Here is a 21,787-nt window from a genome sequence, read left to right as displayed (position 1 = left end):
TATTGAAATTTTTTCATATGACGATGTTTCATTATAAAATTTCTATGTGCAATTACTATAGCTACAAGTGGAAAGTGAAAGGTCTATTTTAACATAGCGATAACCCATAATTATAGGTTTCGTAGTAATCAATTATCTACTTCAGGATGTAAAGGGGAAAACAAGTATGAGGTGATTACATCGAGTGTCAACAACGCTAATTACACTATAACTACTTTCCACGTGTGAAAATAATTATCATATAATAGATATAACCATTATTCACTTTTTTAAATTCATTTTTCCGTATACTGATAATGTTATTAAATATCAAACTTCGGGTATCACATACAAAGTTAAGTATATATAACTAAAAATTGTTACTCCGATAAAAATCATTATAAATTGCATTTATAATGTACTTCATTCGTAATGTTTTATGTACCATTGTTTTAGTATATTGTATCGTAAGAGATTTCCTGAAGCGTTTTCTAAACAATCAGCTTACAAACAAAAGGAAGGATGATTTTTGTGCGGTAATTTTTCGCTATGCACGCAAATAGTTCCATAATCGATGTGAGGTCAATATCACGGACGTAGGTTCTTGTGAACGTGATCGCTTTCGTCATTTATAGCTTATAGCTGATATCTGGCGAGTTATGAAACGTGGGGGCATCTAGGTGGCACGGGGACAGAAACAGCGTCGCCCGCCGCTCGGTTGGTCATCGTCGACGCAATAACGCGGACTCAGCAACTGATAAGCAATCCCACACGTTAATGGCTCGCGCTCACGACTTGGCAAAAAGCCAGTGCGTGTTGGCGGAATGAGAATCTTACAGCCACGTCCATTCATTTTCTTCTTCTATCTCTTTCTCTCTGTGTTAGACGTAACACGTTGGATTAAGTGCTATCTTTACAAACTTTTACTCATCTTCACACTCAGGCGCCAAGCACATCTTCAACGTTTATTCACTTCTATGCTCGTTTATCTCTAATTAGTGTCAATTACGGTGCTTTATTTTTTTGCAATCACTTCTTAATATTGTCCCTAAAACATCATGGATATTTTTGTAAATTGGTAAATATATAGACAAACAATTTCACTTAATTGATGTACGTGAAATATTTCTTTCGTTAATTAATAATTAGAGAGATGAATATTTTAAAGATTAATTTTTTTATAACATTTCAGTGAAATTTTTGTTCCAAAGACATTCTTTGAGTAGACAGTTAAGATAGTTCATCCTCGTTAATTTATATAGGATAATATATTACTGTAACACAAATGAAATGGTAAGTATGAATTTTAAATACTCCTGAGAAAGAAAATATTTTTTACGATATATACGATATCTATTTAAGACATTTTCACGGAACAGTCAACGTTAGCCATCTTCATGTTTCAGAAGTTATGCCTGTTGCAGTTACAGTAGTTTTGTCTGCCAGAAAGTAGTGAGAATTTTTACGAACGATTTGCACGGATTATACCAGCCTGACAAGATGATTAAAAAGACCTGCGCGTTCGCTTTAGCATAGCGTGACCCCTTTTTGGCACAGTAAATCCCGCAGCTTCTTATTCCACCCTTTCAGAAAAAAGTTTGCCCACCCCTTGGTTAACTGGTAAACGCCTCGAGCTGTCTGCACGCGCACCTGCTATGTATATCGCCCAGCCGTTTCTTACCACGCGACCACGACTTATGTCCTCTACTGATAGATAACTTTACAGAGTAAAGAGAGAATATTGTTGCATTTCGATGGAGCAATATTGGACAAACTATCAAAAAAGAAAAATTCTTGATTTTCTTTGTAAGTATATACGTTTTATAAATATCGAGAGATGGAAATTGCATCACTTTATCCTGTTTGTTCTCTATTAAAATCACCTACTCTTTTTGTGCACGGTCCGTGTCAGCTGATTACCATGCAGTCTCACACGTGACTTGATCTTGGAATAAGACGGATGCGTGAGGTGATTGCGTTATGTTCATGGATTCACGATCCGTTCGCAACATAGATTTCTCGTCGAACAGACGCAAGATGGTTCAGGATTTACGATTATTCGATGGTACTCTCGGATAGAATTTTCTATAAACTCTCTTTAAGTATACGAAAGTCAATATATTCTTATGAAGAGCAATCACGTTCGCTGGTACTCTGTTACTTGTATTGCAATACGTAATGTAATAATTAAGTCAACGTTTCTAGATTAACTTAGTTGAAACTACATTGTCAAAGACGAACTTCTCAAATTTCTTCGCGGCACAATCGATTCCAACAGTAGTAATCGAAAAACTATTCTCCAGGTAGAAAATAAATTTTTTCCATAAATTTTCTCGGATACAGAACAGTTGGATGAACAATTTTCGTGGTAGAAGCCGTGAAGACGTTTCGATGCTGCAATTTGTAAGACAAATGCGTTGTTCACCTAACCATCTGTTAAGTATGTTTCGTCGTGAGATATGTTCAGATCCGACGATCGAGGGTTACAGATCGCCAACGATGGGTAGCCTTTACCGTATCATCTCTCTCTCTCCTTTCTCTCTCCCTTCTCTCCACCTCTCTCTTTTCTTTTTTCACGAGGAAACACGAGCGTAGAGACAGGGTGGAGACCCGAATCCTGAAGCAGTGGACCGTGAATGCGATACCAGGTTTGCCATGCTTCGGTGTGGGGGTGGTACCGTCAAACAACCGTTCGTCGACCATCCCTTCGTAGTGCAAATCCCATCCTCTGCAGGTCAGTTGCGATCTCTATATATATATCAATTATACTACGATATACACTGTAGCTTTTTCAATAACAGTTTCAATTTTCCTTAGAATAATAATAATCGGTGATCATTATCGTTAGATAAAAGTCATCAGAGGAAATGGGAAATACGATACCATATTATTTTATTTTTATTCTTATTCGAATAAATAAAATAAAATTTATTTTATCGTTATTTCGATGGGTCTTACCAGTAAAATAGATGTAAAAGTAGCAGGTTCACAGAGGTACTCGATAGACTAGACTAAATCTAAAGGAGTTATATACCTTAGTCCGTTCGAAATCAATTTGTCACTCAAGGTCACTTCCCGGACTGTGAACGACGTCAAAGTGAACGGACATCGCGAATATGCACGAGACAGTGCTTTGCGCTTTCCGCCTTCGAAACAAAGGAACAAACGTGCAGCAAGAAGATAAGAGATAGAGTGAGGAAATAAACAAACGATATGGTGAGATTTACTTTTCAACGTCTTAATTAATTCCGTTGTAAGAAGGTAGCAAAAGTTTCTTAACTGATGTTTTTTTAGAATGTACATACTTTGAAATGCAAGACTACTAATCACAGTTGTGATAATAAAGAAGTTATGCGAGTTCTAATACTTATTCATAACATAACTTTATACGATTACGTCTCATCATCTGTAAGCAACGAGCGTGACATATAAACATAAACACATGGTTGCTTTGAAGACACATGCTACTTCTGTCATTGTTTAGAAAAACTGAGGCGTTAGCGATTACAAAAGAAATGTAGATTAGAAGAATAGTTCCGACATCATCACCACATGAAATGCACCTGACACAGGAGTTAACCGTGAGATTAGAGTGCGTCAAGTTGTATGTCAGCCCCCATTCGAAGACACAAAGCTGCCTGTTAAACCGGTAGAGCAAGGTAATTAGAGTTTTGTGGTTGCAGACTATGTATCAGCGGCGTCTTTTTTTCTTGGCTTAATTAAAAGATGATTACCTAACGAGGGTCATCGATACTCTCAGTCACTAACGAGCTCCTCTGTCGCTGAGAACATCTATATAGTCGAGCTATAATTTCGAGATTTCTATCTGACCATGGAACGCCATTTGGGGCCATGGGTTTGCCTAAAAATGAATGTATCGGTATGCGTGTCTATGAGACTTACGCTATGGGGCAATTAGTTATCCTGCATTCTTGCCCTAATTCGTCTAGCTTTTAGGATCAGTCAAAAGTGATTTTCGACTGTATCTTTTCACTGTTTCTCACCCTTTTTCTTTCACTTTTTGCAATGACAAGTGAAACTAAGTTTGAAACGAGTGCATGGTAGGACGAGATCTAAAACGAGGTATTAAAAAAAATGATGTCCAACGAAAGGGCGAAATGTCTCCGCGTCCATATATCGCGATCAATCGTTTCCACGCGATAGATCACCAGTCACGTGCCGCTGCGTGCCGGTTCATCGATCACGATTAGTCGTACGACCTGCCAGAAGTTCATCGATTTTCGAGCCACCCTGAAATCAACTCGTGTGACAACAATTCATGCGTTCAGTGGTCGAAAACGATGCACCCTGTCCAATACGCGTTTTGCACGAGGCGATAGGAAACAAACACGATAGGATATATGGTTGATTCGATAAAAACACGACTTCTTACATATTAGATATTATATTATTCTAGATAAGACAAAGATTGATCGAACTAAATTACTATTATCGTCTTATAGGAATCAAACATTCGACGAGAGGAACGTGAAACGTTTATTGGACTCTGCAAACCGATACAACCTTTTGATCTCCAATCCGTGTCTTGGATCGTAGATGCATCGCATATTTGAATTCCCAAAAGACCGGTGCAACGACATTCTCTGCGATACTGAACCGAATATATGTATTTACAGGACTGAACTCTTGAGCAGAACTCTTTGTTCTCCTTCATATAAAATTCTGAGCGGTCTCCGGGGTACTTTGCCGATCAGTTCACTGCTCACTTTCGAATGTATTCGCTAGGGAATTTCGGGTTATGTTTTCCATTCTCGGGAGCGGAAGCGTCGGCCTCCTTTGATCTGACGACCGGCAGCGTTAGCTTTTAAGCTTGTAAAAGCGACGAGCAGATGGTTATGATAACAATAATTTGATCGTCGATATAGTCAGCCTTTTTGCACGCACGTGTCAATGTAGTATTTTTATTTATATAGGGTATATTAAAGTTTCATGGTTCAGAAATTGTGTATTAGGCATGGCATAAAAGACTTTAAACGAGGACCGATCGAAGAATTTGAGCATTTTCTTTGTAAGCATATTTTCTAGAATTATTTTGGTACGATTTGAAGGCACGTGGTTTGTAGTGTCAAGTCAAACAGTTAACCGGTTGCGTATTTGTCGGGAAAGTACGAATTCTCAAAGCGGAGAACCGGCTCCCTTCGAATCGATCGAGAATTAATCCGACTGCTATCACGTCTCGCAAACGTCACTCCATTGTCTCATTGTCCATTGGAGTGAGAGATAGCGATGGAGCAGTAGAGAGCGAGAGATGACTTTCCTTCGTTCCTATCTTGCCTCCTTTTGAGATCCCGTCTCGATCCTATTGGAGGCCAAGGGGATTCTCTGTTCTTCTATGGGCAACTAATGCCATCGAACGAGAATTGAGGCTACGACCTGTATCCACGACTGGTTTCTCCGATTGCTTTTTATCGCTTTTTCCATATTTATTCATCGACTGTACCAATTAAGTTCCCGATCTTTCATTATATATAGTTAATGCTCCATCGAAAAAAAAAACGAACACCAAATAAATCGACTCAATTTTATAATTTAATTTATAGTTTCACCGTTTATTTATTAATAATATACAGGGTGATTCAAAGACAGCTTTCTCCTGAACCCCTTCTTTAAATTCAGTATTGTTCTCACGTTAACTCGACTTAAAAAATCCAAAGTGGCATTAAACTAATTTTCATATACATACTCTTTCTTAGTCGATGCTTTTAAACAATCTACACTCTATGTAAAACTTAAATACGAGCAGAGTATTTTTCACATGCTTCTTAGTCGTGTCTCCGTATATGGGTCCCGATTATCAGATTATCAGATGGGTTCTCGATTCAACCGGTTTAGCTCTCGTTCCTCGGTCAACTCGGCCCGTTCTGTCGGCCGTTATCAGCGAAACATTAAGCGGACAAAGAACAGAGGGCCGCTACAGACTATAGATCAGATCGTCCTCGGTGATCAGGGTTCATACATGGAGATTCCTCGAGTGTATCCGCTGAAAAAGGGCGTCATGCATGGCTCGCACCAGGGTGTCATCTGCACCCTCTGCAGCTCGACCAACTCTGTCGACGATCTTCACGGTCAATATAACGGATGTCGTAAAATCAATTAGTGGCGAATTGTGCCGCAGCCCGGATCGTGTGCACCATATACGCGGCTCGTAAAGTTCCTCTTTTCTCTATGATCTTCTCGGGGAACTGCGTGTTCCCCGATCACCGGTTCCACTCCGTGATCACTTCTCATCGGAGGGTGGTGCAGGAACATCCACTTGCCACGTATCTTTGCTTTTCTCATTTTTAACCACCAATGTTCTATTATAATTTCGCATATTCTTCGTGAGTCGTTTAGAAATTGTATTTGAGTAGCTGCTTTCCTATGATTTTCTTACGGTCTACTTTGAAGTTAGCCGAGCTCTTTGATTAAAGAGAAGACACTCTCCTTGCTTTAAGCCGAACCAATTATTTTGAAAATATCAAAATACAAATCTAAATGTGTTAAAATTCTTTCTGTATCGAAGCAATCTTCCAATCGTTTCAAATCCTTCGCGTCTATAGAAAAATGCGAAACAAAACGGCAACAAAGAGAGGCATGTTTTTATAATAAACAATAGATATCGTTGGTTGGGCCAAACATTGCGTTCCGGCATGACTCGAAGCTATACAGCAATTAGTAGCGTCATATTGATTCGCTTAAAATTTTTCGTATGTCGATTTCACGCCGCTCCGACAATAGCTTGGCTAATACCAGCTTTTGAATGGGCCGATTGGTCTTACAAAGACCCGTGGCTTTCCTTTCTGTCGCGTTTCAATGTGCAGTAAATATTATCAGGTAGATACCGCTACGGCTGTTTTTTGGTGAATTGATGAGATTGCCAGTTCATTTCTTCTGCCTTTCGTTCGCTTTCTTTCCTATTCCCATTCCTTTCCCGTCGTTCTTCCACGAAACCACCCCCGCATGAAGAAGCTTCGACGACATTCGGACAAATCTTTGGGACTCGACGCCGTAACCAATTCGAAAGAATTTCCCGTGACGACCGCTTCATTGTGTGTGTTTACAAGCTAGACGATTTTCACGTTGTCAAAAGGTTGAAATATTTTTAAGAAATACAATGGAAATTTGTTATTAGGTAGAGGCAAACGCATCGACGGAATAAATGGTTTAAATGTCGGCAAAATATACGTAGAATATCGGCGAATATAACGTCTGCTAATTTTTTCACGATTTTTTCCTTCTTCCAATGGCAACGACACGAATCTCAGTAAACTGTACAAGTTTTTATCGCCCGAGAGGCGTATATCTATGAAAAAGAGAAATAGTCCGCGTAAAACTTTAACACCCTTTGTGCGAACGTCACCCGTTACAACGCAGCGTTGCTTTCGCTAAGAGCCGGTAAAAGTCGAAATGAAGGAAGTTCTCCTCTGAATTCTATTTCCTTCGTCAAGCGGTTTGCAGCCTTGCCTATCTGTTCTCTCTTCGTCTGCCCGACCCTTTTGCCCCCTCCTCCTCGTCACAGTTACCTCTCGTTACTTAGAAAATATAACCATCCCCAGCAATAAATCAAGCTATTTTCACTTATAATTACCAGCATAATAATTTTGGGTAACCGCAGATTATTCTGTGTAAATTGTGCCTGTTCTATTCATCTTACTATGGGTATATATACCATAGGTATAGCGATGCTAATGAATAGATAATTGAATAGTATTTGACTTAGCGTTTATGATATTTTGAAACAAATTTTTCACACAAATTTCAGGTATAGAACCGCTAGTGACCGACCAGTCACGTTAGACCGAATGAAAAGTAGAATTCGTTGTAATTCCTTACTATCCACTAAGAAGTTCAAGGTTCGTCGACGTCGGTAACTATGTTTTATATTTTTCTATCTTTCCGTTTTACAATGTGTATATTTTGCTTTTTATACTTTCTATAGGTCGACTTCATCCTGATGCTGCAGCACTCTCTGACGATTAACCCATAGCCCGAGAGTAGGAGGAACAAAATTCGTCGAAGCCGCACGTCGGTCACAAAATTCATCCTCCAGCGGCAAAGTTCGAGGAGTGAAAGAAAAGGTGGCTCTCCTTGCGGATACAACTTACAAGCTACAATTCTGTGGCTACGAAGCGGCTACACCCTTTTACGAACGCGCGGCTCAACCACTCATGGACCGACCAGTTTCGCCCCGAGTGGCAAGTGTGGCGGGAATTATGCAATTATTGCATTGCGCTCGCAATTGTCGCGGAAAACGGCGACTGCCTGAATGGCCTGAGTGTCTAAGGGGTAACGGGGCAAGAAAGGGGGATTTCCTCGTCGTTTTACTACCGACATTTCCCCGTACGTTTCGTTCTCTGTTTTAATTCATTCTCGTTGGCCGCGATCACGACCACGAATCGGAGATAAATACGATTTTAATCTGCTTTCGAGCGTATGAAGTATTGAAAGATCCGCTCGAATAACAAAATAGGTGTTCGCAGGGAATATAGTATAACATAATATTTTTAAAGTAGAATTGTAAAATCGGTACATACATGGGAGTTTCGGCAAACTATTGTAAATCGAAATTTCGCTAGATTCCTGTATGCGTCGGTTTCTCACGATTTCCAAGGGAAAACCAACTGCTCGGATGCGACATTAGTCAATCAAGTTGATGTATCGCGTGATGGTCTTGAATCTAAAATGCAACTAAACCTGACGAACATTAACAAACGTCCCAATATTTTCTGTATGATTATAGAAACGGCTCGTACGAGAGATTAGATAGACGTTTACCGCAACGGTCGTTGATTTTCGTCAAGAGTTCGAAGCTTGACTAATAAAAGGAAAAAGAAGAAATCCTGGGTATCTCTGTTAATAAAGACGCCAATCTTTTTGATGTATAGGTCACGGACAAAGACACATCTATGCGGGTACAATATAGATTATAACCGTGCACGTATACACTCACCGTTGGCCATTTAGGATATCCATTTGCGTTCGTACACGTTCCTCCATGGTATCATATATTTGCACGCACAGCGTTTTGTTGAATACAGAAAATAAGCCACGATTTTATATTAGAAATCCGACAATGCTTCCATTATAAGCTTCCATAGGCATTACGGTCCCGTGGAACTACTCAAAGATTTGAATGACTCACTGTTTGCAATAATTTAGAACTCAAGTGCTCGATAAAATCTCAGCGTGTACGGATGAGTTTTAATTTCGACGAAAATAATTTTAATCGATACAGCTTTATCGTTATGAGTATCCGTTATTGATTCAGCTAATTTCGTCTGTTACGGAAGAACGCTTTTTGCAGTCAAATTTTAAGACGTTGAACCTAAAAAGAAAACGACGAATATGAGGAATAAGCAAAGAAAGCAACGCATCGAATCTTGCACTCTATTTTTTGTTATATCAGAGTCTACAAATTCCATTGTCAGCTGTCTGATGTCGACATAAATCAAACGATTGCCACCGATCATATCGATCTATACTCTTTTGGCAATTAATTCGCCATCGTGTGTAATAATAACGAGCCTGCTTGATTTGTATGTTCGTGCCTCGGCAAATAATTACTACGATAAATTCATGTTTAAATCTCTCCGCTCGGAACCCTAAAACTTAATCACCTACGAGGGAGACGCACCACTTGATCGACCGGTTATTTATTTTTCTCGGACGATGAAGAGCTTCACATAGTGGAACTGCTTCGATTTTTTAATCATGGTTTCTATAAATTTCACGGGAAGATCAAAGACCCCTTCTTGTAGAGTATAATCAATCGAACAAACGTTCCTCGATTCCATTAAATCTATCGTATAGGAATTTTTATATGAAGTCATAAAAGCTATCAACAAAATAATAACTCAACTCATAATTTTGCAGGATTTTCTACCCATAAATTTTCCAGGAGAATATGTCAATTTCGAAGAAAACCGCTATGAGATATCAGCCGTCAGCCCACGAGAACAATGTTCATTATGGAAACCAGTATTATGCTTCACGGCGCTATGTCTGTACTGTACCATGCTTGATTATTTTATATCTCTCATTTTCTGCCATCGACTAGACGAATTTATAAATTGTAAAAACTATTAAATTATGTGCATCGACCAGGGAGGAACAATCAACGTATGGACGTGGAGGGGTCAGTGCAGTAACAACGAGACGATCCGCAAATAAAGAGGACCTGCAGGAAATCTGCAAACATGAGCGAAGCAAACGGGCCAGTCCATTAATATTGCCTCGTAGGATCTGAACAAGAAACGAACGGTGGACCCGAGGTCTCTCTCCTCGAGCAAAGCTATAAAAATTAATTAGCTCTTAGAAGGAGAAGTTGAACGACGACTATACCTCAACTCGTTCAACAAAATCCATGAAGCCATCCTCCCTTGAAACGATCGTCGACCTCTCTCCGTGTTCGAAGGATCTAAGCTGGCACGGTGTAATGGATCTCCGATGGATGATCGATACGTTATCCCACGAACGACGTCCGATCCAAAACCTTTTTCTCCGCGTTGTTGTTCCAACGTATAATTAGTCATTGATTCGATTCGGGAACGTTTTGTTAAGATGGTTATATTTTAGGTCTGGATCGTGTCTACAAGATGATTCATTGCGACTGTGAGATTTTGAATCGCGATATATATATGTTTTATCTACTTTATCTATTTTCAGTGATGAAACAAATGTTCTTTTTTTACTTTCACCTTGAAATGATCTTTGTGGTAAAGATATTCAATTATAATTTTAACTTCTGCTTGAATTTTAGGAGTCGAGAGGAATAAGACGTGTGTATAATCCTCTCGAGATAATTCTTTGTTCTTTTCCGAAAATATAGTGACCCGCGTTGTACACGAAATTTTCGATAAAGCCCGTGTGTTTGCCAACTCTTCACAGCGGTAATGTTTACTAGCGCTAATGGCTCGTTTTACAATTGTAGGAGGAAAAGAGGCTGCCGGGTAGAAAATGAAAGAGAGGCGTCTAATTTGACGTAGTACAATTGTCATACAGGACAGAGGGAATTCGATTATGGCCAGTATCCACAAATTGCCTTCTAGTTAACGGGAATATCTTGCGGTTGAACTATCGCGAGATAATTACACTTCAACCGCTATAATAGCAAGTTAGTTATAGAGCGGCGGATCTTAACTCGGGATCTGCGAGCTTGGTTGATCGAGCACATCCACGGAGCAAAGGATCCGTTCTGTCATCGTTTACTTCTCGAGAAGACAAACTTGAATCCACGAATGTTTGAGGAAGCCGTTTACCAGTCATGTGAACCACGCGATGCCAATGTTAAACTGGCTTCTTCTTTTTATTTCTATTTGTTTTCCTCCTTCTTCTGTCTACATTTCCTTCGTTCATATTTCCACGAATTCTTTTCTGGTTAAAGTAGCTCTAGAAATTGCAATTTAGTACGATCCCCAAGATAATTCTCTTGTCTACGAAATTGTATAAATATCGGAGATTGACGGAACAATTGGTGGTTGACATATTTTTAACTACGAATAATGTTTCACGTTAATCTGCTTTCTTCTAATTAGCCTGTAAAAAAATAGCATGGAGATCGAAAGGACGCGATTGAATAAATTAGAGAACTGAACTTTAATCGACATAGAAACGCGAGAGGAAAAAGAAAGCAGCCAGATGTAACGCGACAAGAGGTAATAGATATTTTTCCAAGATTTAAAAGTGTCTGCAAGAGTCAACCCACGGAACCTTACCTCACACTATGTGCACTGGCGTTCAAGCTCGAGAGCTCTTCGCCTTCGGAACAATAAAACCATTCCTGTGGGGGAGTGAAACAACTCTGGAAACCGTTCTTCAGATTGCTGATGGAGGCACAGGTAGATCTCTATTCGGCACTTGAAAATAAAATTCTTTCGTTGCAGAATTCTCTCGTTTAACGCATTCAACGTTCAATAAGTTATATATTTATATATTTGAAAATATTTGTAAAAATCTTGTCTCTACTAATTTCCTTGCCGTTAGAACTTACCATTTTGCTATACATAACGTAAAATTCCTCTACTCGCAGGATCATAATTCACACGCACAAACAGAGTCGAAACACGAAATGACGATGTTCCCGACCGAAAGGATACTGCGAAACAGCAACTTTACAATCACAGAACAGATTTTACGAGGCAATTGGAAATCAGAACGGGATGACCTTTGTTCGGAGATCTTTTATGAGCCCCAAAAACGTGCATATGGAGACGGTAGTTCGTGGACGAACCCTCGAGGACCGAACAATCGAGTGCCCCAAGAACTACCTACTCACTTACAGACTCTCACCTCGACTAGTCTACCTTTCTCTGTCCCTTGTTCTCTCTCTGTCATTCCATTTCTCTCCCCCTCCCTTTTAACAACCCTGTCCTGCGGCACCGAGTCATAACCACAAGGAGTACAATGGGTGGAAACCACTGGCGGCTTTTCACTGCCACTTCTTCGTCCCGCCAATTAATTTCCGTGGAGCCGATCTCGTTCCTCAAGGAGACCACTCAAGAGCTGCCGATGGATGAGCATAAATCTTCAAATCCGTCGTGTCGCCCTTCTTTCTCCCCTCCTTTTGCCTAGTGCTATTAACGCGTTTAACTTGTGAGATCCACCTGAGTTGAGAGTAAGACCCTCGAGTGTTCACGATGGGCCAGTCATTCATCTTTTTATGACCGGCTCCTTTAAGACATCGTGCACGCGTCTAATTGTTACCTGTATTTTATAGCTACTAGAATAAGCTATGTGACGGTATATGGTTCTTTGAAGAGGAAGGACTCGGAGGAATTTACAATTTTTGGTAAGATAGAAAGGAATTTTCTTTTCTCGTTCGAGAACCTTTGGGTAATATTTTTTCGAGTGACGAGTAAATTTTTCTCTAATACGTAATCTGAAGATAAATTACGTTCTAAGTTTCCCTATTGTTTTATATCTTTTATATTTAATTTTATTTATTCGTAAGATTCGAATGATAATAGTGACGATGATATACTGTTGCAGCTACTGCAATATAAATAAGTAAGCTAATGGAGCATAATTTCACGGAGCCATCCGTGGGAACCCGGACATCTTCTTCAGGAGCATCTGCGAATAAAATATTCGCGGTGCACTGGTGGAAATAAGGAATCGTCGCGCAGGTGATCCATTTCAGAGAACGCGGCCGGCTCTCTATAAGTGCCTAGCCGGCGGAAAAATTGAAAAGCCGCGCTAATTCGCGCGACAATGCTTCCCGGTTGCACGCCGGGACGAAAGTTTATCGCGAACCTCGCGAAGAACGACCTTTGGCTAGTCGCCAGTCGTGGTACGATCTTGCGGGACTCATGGCCAATGACGAGGACTACTCATGTTGCGCTGATTTGCATAATTTATTATGGACGAACGTTTCGGCGACAATTTGGTCGACATCTTCCTGCGTTAGGAAAAATTTCCCAGTCGATCAAACGCTGACTTTGTACTATCGACGTCGATCATCGAATAATTTCTTTCGCAATATATATGGAAAAAGGAAAGCTTCTGTCTGAGCTTCGATTATTGGTAATTCTATCATGTTCATCCATTACGGCCGGAAAATAGCTGACGAAACTAATGCTTCTTTACGTTGATTTATGAAAAGCGTTACATTTAGAAGATAATCGTTTTCTTGTTATTTGTATTAATACGAATATCGATGAACCAGTAAATTTATTTTGTATGATCGATTAGGTGAATCCACCGGGCTAGGAGGCAACCGACGAGGATGCACCAACACGCGACTCGTAACACGGAATCAGAGCCATGGCCCTCGGTAACCTCGACTTGCCTGTGTGACGCTCGGTGATGGATGCACCGGCATTTACCAAAGTCGCTCGCCAGCTCGCTAGAGTCGCCTAGACGATAGGAAGGATCAGGGTGTAAAAAAGCAGCGACTTGGTCGGTGGAAGGACAAAGGAAACGAAAGAAAGAGAAAGAGAAAGAGAAACGAGGGGGAGGAAGAAACGCGAGATCCAAAGACGGCTACAGAGGGGAAGAGAAAGAGAAATGAGGGAAAAAGGAAGGGAAAGAGGTGTGCGCGCGGAATTCAGAAGCGGAAAGAGGGATGAAAAAAAGGAAAGGGGGATAGAGCAGACAGGGAGTTAGAGTGAAAGAGTAAGAGGAAGAGAGCAGGGATTAGATCTTAGGGTGAGTGGGTAGGATTGGATTTGGCAGAGGCGGCTCCTCACGTTGGTGGTAGAAGGTTGCAAGAGAAGGAGGAAAGGGGAAGCAGAGACTTTGGTTGGTGTCCGAGTGGTGGTGGGGTTGCAGATGGGGAAACGCATCGAACCAAGGGGAGAGCGTCAGAGAAGGAGAGACGTAAGTGACAGAATAGGTAGTGGTGTAGGTGAACTGGACAACCACCAGAACTCTCGCCAGTATTTAAGGGAGAGTCGCGAGCGTAGCGCGCCAGTTACTACGGCCGATTGCCTCCACGAGGTATCCCCGAGCTAAACGGAGCCACTGTGCACTGCACCGATTTCGCTCGAAAGAAAAGGGCGCGAAAAGTCTCAACCACGTGACTCGATTTTCCGAAACATCTCTCCCTTCGCCTGTTCTATTCGTATAATTCGCGACTCCGTCCCTTCGTTTGAGATTCATGTCGATTCAGTGAGGAAACGCGTCGAAACACCACGAGTTAGAGCTTCCGAGTTGACAATTAACGTTTAAAAATAAGATCCAAAATCCTTGATAGGAGAAGTGAGATAGTAAAAGGGTGATTGAGCCCGTGATAGCCATCGAATATGAACGAATGTGCGTCCCGTGAGGAAGTTCGCAGCGGTTCACGGAAGTGCACTATTTATGGAAGAGTTTGAACCGCCGCGCCAAGGGCTCTTTGGAACTTTCGCTCGTGGACCGTGCAGATGAGCGTGCTACCAAGGTATCGTAAGATTTTTCAGCGTATTTCAAGAGGAAAAGAATTTTCTAAGAATCGTCTGTTTTATCGCGTATAACCGACGACATATTAAGAATTCTTGAAAAAGCAACCGGTTAAAGGGAACGATACGGATACGTGTAATTTTTATCTCGTTCTTTCAAACGCGATAATATTTTCGCGAACTGCATGAAATCATGTGTCATCGTTCCAAGATTAGATGCTACCGCAATTCCAAATTTACATCATGATTACTTTTATCACGAAGCTCGTTGAACTCTATCGACGGAAGGCTAATGTTTTATATAAAAACCGTTAAAATTTCTTTAATTAAACAAATTAAAACATTACAGAATTCCAAGATTCCAGAATCTTTCCCCACGTTTCTTACTGCTCGTTTTTACTTGTCTTTTGTCTAAGTCTCCGAGAAGAGGGATTGTTTTGCAGCAATGGAATTTTAGGACGCTAAAAAGATTAAAACATTACAACGTTCGGTTATCCAGCTATTATTTCTTATTTTCTTTTTTTTTTTTTTATTTATTTACATTTTATGTCTATGTATATACGTTTGAGAAGAAAGATTTTTCCGGTGAGAGAACATTAGAAATTTGCGGAGTTTCTCGTGAAAAAAATAATAAACAGTCGTGGAACATATGGCTGTGCAGATATCATACGTGTTAATTACATAAGAGCCAGCATACAGAGGCGCGGCTTCTTTTTATCTTGCCGATGAAAAGAAGATGATCGAGCCTGTGATGGCAAAGCGCCAAACAGTTCTCCACGAACGACGAGAAGAAACTGCGACAGGATCGCGGGTGGTATCGGCCCCGGTGGCTTGTCAAAGCCACGGCTCGGTGCTTTAATTTCTTCAAATCGAAGTTGTACGCCAGAAATTGATACCTCCGTTACACCGTCCATCGATCCGACCGATTCTCTTTACAACCTGTCTGTTATCGAATTTGCCAATAATACAGATAATTCAAAGAGTACAGAAACGAACAGAGATTTCACTTTAAATAGACGAACGCTAAATTATTACACATAAAGGTGGACAAATTTATATAGCGATTTATAATTTATTCTAATCATAAACTCGCACGAGGAAAGAAATATTTTTATATAGCGTTTTTACGTAAGATTATTTAATAAAAAATAATGGTAACTGAAAGAATTTATTTGACAAATAATATAAAAGTCGAACGAAAAGTGTATTTTCATAATAAAATTTATTTTATTTATTCCGAGAAGCTGCATATCTGAATAATATCAAAGAGCAAAAAGCTGGTCTGTAACGTTAAACTGAATAGCGAGAGAAAAGATGTAACATGAAACTCCTCCGAATTCCTCCGGCCAGAAAATAAAAGGATAGAAATAAAATTCAATTTGCTACCAGGCATCGTGGCGGATAGCTTAACGAGGCAATAAATATCGCGTGTGTCCAGGGAAAGAAGGCGAATCATTTGGATCCCGTACTCGATGCTGCTGGCATTTGGGCTGCTCCTGGTGCTGTCGGACGCCGGAGCTGTTCACCAACAATCGAACCTCCTCCTACCGTTCCCGAACGTCTCGTTTGGATTCGCCAAGGCCGCAACTAATCGCGGTATTTCAGTCACCAGGATCCTGCAGGACGGGGAACTCGAACGGGTGATTCGACTGCCTGGAATTTGCGCCAAGGAGACCATCGTCAATTGGGGGTAAATGATCTTCATCCTGTCTTTAAAAGAATGCTCTTTTTATTAGTTCTAAGAATCAAAGATCCTCTTCGAAGTTTCCTTCCTTTTTTTTTCTTTTTTTAATATTTCTTTAAATCGTAAAATCTAGGCTATTTTCAATAGCATCGAATATCTCTCGTTTAATCCTTAGCTACGGAAGAGTAGATTTATTATTTCATTACCATTTGAGAATTCGTTTATATTTTCAATTCAAGCCAAACAGTTACGTTAGATCAACCTCGTAACAGTGATTTTGATAAATAAAATTACCAAGAAGCTTAGGGTCTACGTAGCTATAGTAAAATTGCAAAAATACGAATGTCTGTGGTTGAAAATTTATTGCATCACACAAAGTCAATTCTCTGAAATGTTTCTGCATCGATTCCCACCTAGTCGACTCACGACCGCGTAGTATACATATTAATCGCGAATAAACTTCGCGAAAACACTCGGCAAGAATTTCTTCTTGAAACGCGAAGTTCGATTGTTTTTCCGATCGACGTTAGAGCAACATCGTAGCATCCTCTTTGCCTGGAATAACATTTCCTTCAACTAGGAGGGAACAAATCTCCCGAAGAGGCAGCATCTCACGACTACAACCCTCCCGGTGAAACCGTAGGAGTCGGTGTTAGCGAAGAGGAAAACAATGCCTCCTTTCAGCATTGCCAATACGCGTGGGAGCCACGAGACTGGCTACGTATGCATTTAACTTTGGTTACCTCTTTCAATACGCCGCGCGTCGTCGTTTTTACATCGACTAACTGATACCGGGCATACGTTTGCAGTTTACTGGACGCGCGTCCTTGTCAGCCGGAAACTGCATAGAATTACCACAGCGCTAAATCGAGTCGGTCGGCTCTTTTTCTTTAAAAAGAGACTCGCGTATTTCCCACGTGAGTGTGCCTCTTCTCGCGGTTCTTTCTTTTTAAAGATCCAATGCGTCCAGATGCTTCTTCTCCCTTGAAGATTTACGACTAAAGGTTTAGAAAATAATAGAAAGATTTTCTCGCGGAGAAAAAAATTGAAAAATTGTTCGATTCGCCACGGTCCTCGAATTTTCATCCCAATCGATGATTGATTTCAAACGAAACAATAACGTTAGATATTCCGGTTGAACTGATCGCATGGGAAGATTTTTTTTTTTATTTAAGAAACGATATTATACCTTGAAAGACGAAAATTAAAAGCGAAGCGTACTTTCCAGCATGTAGTAGATCGTACAACGATGGTTATATCGTGTTTTGTTAAATTTTCGGATCGAAAACAATTTATCGCGTACAGCCGTGGACAGCGACCGCTAAGCCAACCGAGGCCTTAAGCCGAAAAGCGGCAAGTTAAGTAAGCAAGGATTAGGTGGAAGCAGGAGACCGAACATCGAGAACGGTCCCAGAGCTGCTGGCCTCGGACCAGCGGTTGTAACTCATCTGCGGATACTCTCACGAGGATACCAGGGAATTCCACGACCGCGAAACGTCACCTTGCACTTAAATCGGTGAAAGCTCTTTTGCTGTAACGAGAAAAGCACGCGGCTTGCCTGTTCTCATGATTCGCCAACGACACCATCGTTCTCGAACCATCAATTCTTCAACGAGAAACGAAATCTTCCGATTCGATGAATACGTTAGAGAACTCCAATCCTTCCGGTTTACGATTTCTTTGGTAACTATTTACACGTTTGATTCATAGTAACGAGTCACGATTGTCAGCTAGATGAAAAATAACGAAGAATGATTTTATTTGTATCAAAGTTCGCAAAATGTGAAATTAAAAGGTGAAAAAATAGCATCAGGGCTAAAAGAATTGGTTGAATGGTTCTCGCTCTATGTTTAATTGTAAATAGTATAGTAGAAGGTTTATAGTTTCTTAATCGCTCAGAGTGATTCATACGTAACAAGTAGACGAAAAGACACGTATTGGAACGAGAACACATGGACGGAACATTGTTATCGTGGAACAGCCGTCGACGAATTTAACGACGACCATTTAACGTCGAAGATGTTTATCGACGAGTTGAAAAGAAGGCGGGGGAGCATCAATCATAGCTGCGCGTTAATCACGAGGAAGTATCGTGCAACGCGTGCGTGTGATCGATCTAGCGTGAATTACACGGGCATCGCGTTAGGGTTTTAGCTACTTTAAACGAGCGTATTAGATTAAATAATTAAAGGTGCGTCTCTTCTTGTATCATTCGTCGTCGATGCGAAAAGAACTAACAACTAAAAAAACGCTAAAAAGGAAAAAACTCAAGCTACTTGAGAAGAGTATTTTTCGCGTTATATGCAACTAATAGTTTATTAAAATTCATGTTAGGGAAAGATAATTCATTTTCTAAGCTTCGGCATGTATCGTCATAACATTTTTAAATTGCAGTGATTTAAATAATAATTCTATTCTTCATAATACATGTATGACTGTGATAGAGATACGGACGTAGCACTGAGGCAGGTCTGGCTACAGGAGACGGCCAGAAAGGTGCAACTGATATACGAGGGTGGCACGCTTACTGACTGTGTGGACGAGAAACTCGACGTCGGTGACGAGAGATCCTGCACATCAAGCACGCACTTGGACGACGATTACGGCGATGAAACGTCCGTCGAACTGTTCGATGTGGACGATCAGGAGGACTCGTCGAGGATCCCGCAGGACCTCTCCTGGCTCTCGTCCACGTCGGATCTACGTCATCGGTGCACCCACGTAAGGAACAGGGCGCGAAATCAATTGATTTCACAACATCGACGAAGGTATAAAAACTATAATAAAAAGAAAATGTATGAAATATAGCATAGAATAAAAAAACTGTGATCCTGTTTTATGGTATCATCTAAGAATATAACGAAATATATCGAGGTTCGGTCATCGAATCACTCTGGATAGAAATAACGAATAAAATCGTGGATAAAGGTTTTTTAACCAGTCTATCTCGATGTGCTAGTTAACTTTTTTCTTCAAATATACCATAAAGACACTTTCAGCTTTGCTAAATCGATAAATCGAATTTCTAAAATAGGAGAATTATCTACTTGTCGTACTTGTTACAGAGATAGAGAGAGAGAGAGTTTTCAGTTTTTCTTTATATATCACGTAATACAGGAAATACTCGAAGCTTTTAAACGGAACGAGCAGCAGTCACCGCCAGAGACGAGGTAAGAGCCGCTCGCGAAGGGACTTGTTGATGATCCCAGGGACACAATGGTGCGGCCGCGGTCATCGGGCCACGAAATACACGAATCTGGGCGGTTTTGGCACAGCAGATGCCTGCTGTCGCAGACACGACACGGCCTGTCCTTTTTTCATTCCGGCTTTCGAGACGCGCTACGGTCTTTTCAACTGGGGTATCTCGAGCATGATGCATTGTGCCTGTGACGAACGGTATCGAACGGTATCGATTACAGTACTGCTTTGCTAACTGGCCTCAAATCGGGCCAATTAATTATGAAGGATCTCTGTCAAGGTCCTGTTGCATTACTCGATTAATATTATTATTATAATCGATTGATATTACAATACGTAAGTTACAAATTATCGATGCTAAGAAGTTTCACGTGAAATTGATAGAAAGATAGAGTTTAGCTGGAATTTCCTACAAGGACGCTTTCAGTTCGGTTAGATGCAGCGTTCACACACAGAGATTTTCTAACAGTGTGAGATGCTTGCAGTACGATACATCGAAGAAGCGTATTTCGCACAAACGATCTCCAACTATTGCATTTGCATCAAACGTATGCGTTTTATAGGAAATTCCACCCTTAGACAGCAATAGCCGAGTTGTCTAAAGTTGTCAGTCAGTCTACATAGAATCAGTTGAATGTCGGAATTCGGACGTCGATGTCAGACGAACGAAATAAAAAAAGATACATTTTCAAGAAGTAGCTTCAAGAGTAAAGATGAGCAACTCTTAACGAGATAAAATTTTGGCCAGTTAGCAAGACAATCTGTAGATTCGAATGAATTTATCAAAGACCAATCCGAATGCGAATCGAACTTATCAGATTCTTTGTCATATTTACAGATTTCGTACGTGTTTAAAGATGGCAGACACAGCATCCGCGAATTTTATCGGCAAAATCTTCTTTGACGTTCTAAGAACGAAATGTTTTATATTGAAACCGCAAAAGGTTTGTACGAAATGGTCCTGGATGGGCAAATGCCAGCATCACGAATACCGAAAGCAGGCTCATGTCCGTGAAAATGTTCCTTATCATTAAATTAAATGGAAGAGATTTAAAAAGAGAGCGACGAATGTTTGAGAATATTCTTTTTCTAGAGATGTCAATACCAATTCTCAGGGATGTAATAGTTTATCGAGAGTATTCGATCATGACCCGATCGGTCATTTTTGGACAACAGATCACAGATAAAAGCAGTCATCCTCTTTGACCGTCTGAATGACAGAATGACAATACGTAGTGGTCGCTATAGAAAGTGTAATCATTAGAGTAGATTGACGACAGTTTTATATCATATTTCAGTTCCTTGGATCGATTCTTTGTAAGATCGAGTTAATCATCATTTATAATTGTAAAGTTAATTGGTCGAGTATCTAGAATCTTTCAAACATATCAACTACGAAAATTATATGAAGCAGATTTACTAATATAAAAGTGGTTTGTATTTAATTTTTCATATTTGCAAGGTCAGATTCGTTTTAGACTGCTGATTTTTACTTAGTGGCTTAATGGTAAAATGAAATGAAACGGAGAAATGAAATCGTTCGAAATAGACAGGGTATCATTTTTATTATCTATATACTAACTATGTAGTCGTTATTGTCTTTGAAAATGCCAAATAAATTATTCTGTAGATAAATTATAATAAAACTGTACATATCATGAGTAGCATAATTTTTCAAGCATAAAAAAACTAGAAAAAATCGCTATATTAACAAGTAGTTTAGAAAATGAAAAAATCTCTTTCCTACAAAATTGTTGACTCTTGTAATTAGAAATCTGCGTAATAGTTCACTTACTTTTATCTTATTTTCTTGGTTATGTGTACAATAACGCTGATTCTGCGTTAATTGTGCTCGTGCATGTATTCTGTATGATTGTATTTATGTATGAATGAGTCATGTTCGTGCGATGTAAAAATGTTGAAAAGAAAATCAAGATTGTAACGATACAAAAGTATTTAAATATTGAAATATATGCTGTATTTAAATGCGACATATAAAAAATAAGTGTAATAAGTTAAATATGCAATATCTCCTCGTATTGTATAAATG

General features: G+C 40.0%; 1 protein-coding gene across 11 annotated transcripts; it reads left to right on the top strand.

Annotated features, from left to right (window-relative positions):
* Positions 1-305: 305 nt before the first annotated feature.
* LOC117163908 (uncharacterized) lies at positions 306-21,419 on the top strand. Of its 11 annotated transcripts, none has more exons than XM_076624353.1 (14): positions 306-1,092; positions 1,172-1,272; positions 1,386-1,785; positions 1,892-2,044; positions 2,323-2,713; positions 3,047-3,195; positions 3,274-3,638; positions 7,742-7,846; positions 7,919-11,816; positions 12,008-14,857; positions 16,294-16,545; positions 18,984-19,307; positions 19,657-19,935; positions 20,576-21,419. In XM_076624353.1, the coding sequence occupies exons 10-14, from the start codon at positions 14,841-14,843 to the stop codon at positions 20,769-20,771; spliced, it is 1,068 nt and encodes a 355-aa protein (XP_076480468.1). In that variant the 5' UTR covers positions 306-1,092; positions 1,172-1,272; positions 1,386-1,785; positions 1,892-2,044; positions 2,323-2,713; positions 3,047-3,195; positions 3,274-3,638; positions 7,742-7,846; positions 7,919-11,816; positions 12,008-14,840; the 3' UTR covers positions 20,772-21,419. The 11 variants fall into 11 exon arrangements, with proteins under 11 accessions (XP_076480468.1, XP_076480470.1, XP_076480469.1 ...); XM_076624355.1 differs by having other exon boundaries at positions 1,892-2,713; positions 7,919-8,319; positions 9,853-11,816; XM_076624354.1 differs by having other exon boundaries at positions 1,892-2,713; positions 7,919-8,319; positions 8,720-11,816.
* Positions 21,420-21,787: the final 368 nt, after the last annotated feature.

Source organism: Bombus vancouverensis, chromosome 14 (genome assembly GCF_051014615.1).
Source record: "Bombus vancouverensis nearcticus chromosome 14, iyBomVanc1_principal, whole genome shotgun sequence".
Lineage (NCBI taxonomy): Eukaryota > Metazoa > Arthropoda > Insecta > Hymenoptera > Apidae > Bombus > Bombus vancouverensis.
The sequence above is the reverse complement of the archived record's forward strand: the minus strand, read 5'-3'. Positions and strand labels throughout refer to the sequence as shown.

Bases quoted from the DNA above. Each gene is read 5' to 3' on its own strand.
- LOC117163908 (XM_076624353.1), top strand. The intron at 19,308-19,656 runs GTATAAAAACTA...CACGTAATACAG, and splicing joins ATTTCACAACATCGACGAAG to GAAATACTCGAAGCTTTTAA. The intron at 19,936-20,575 runs GTATCGAACGGT...TCATATTTACAG, and splicing joins CATTGTGCCTGTGACGAACG to ATTTCGTACGTGTTTAAAGA.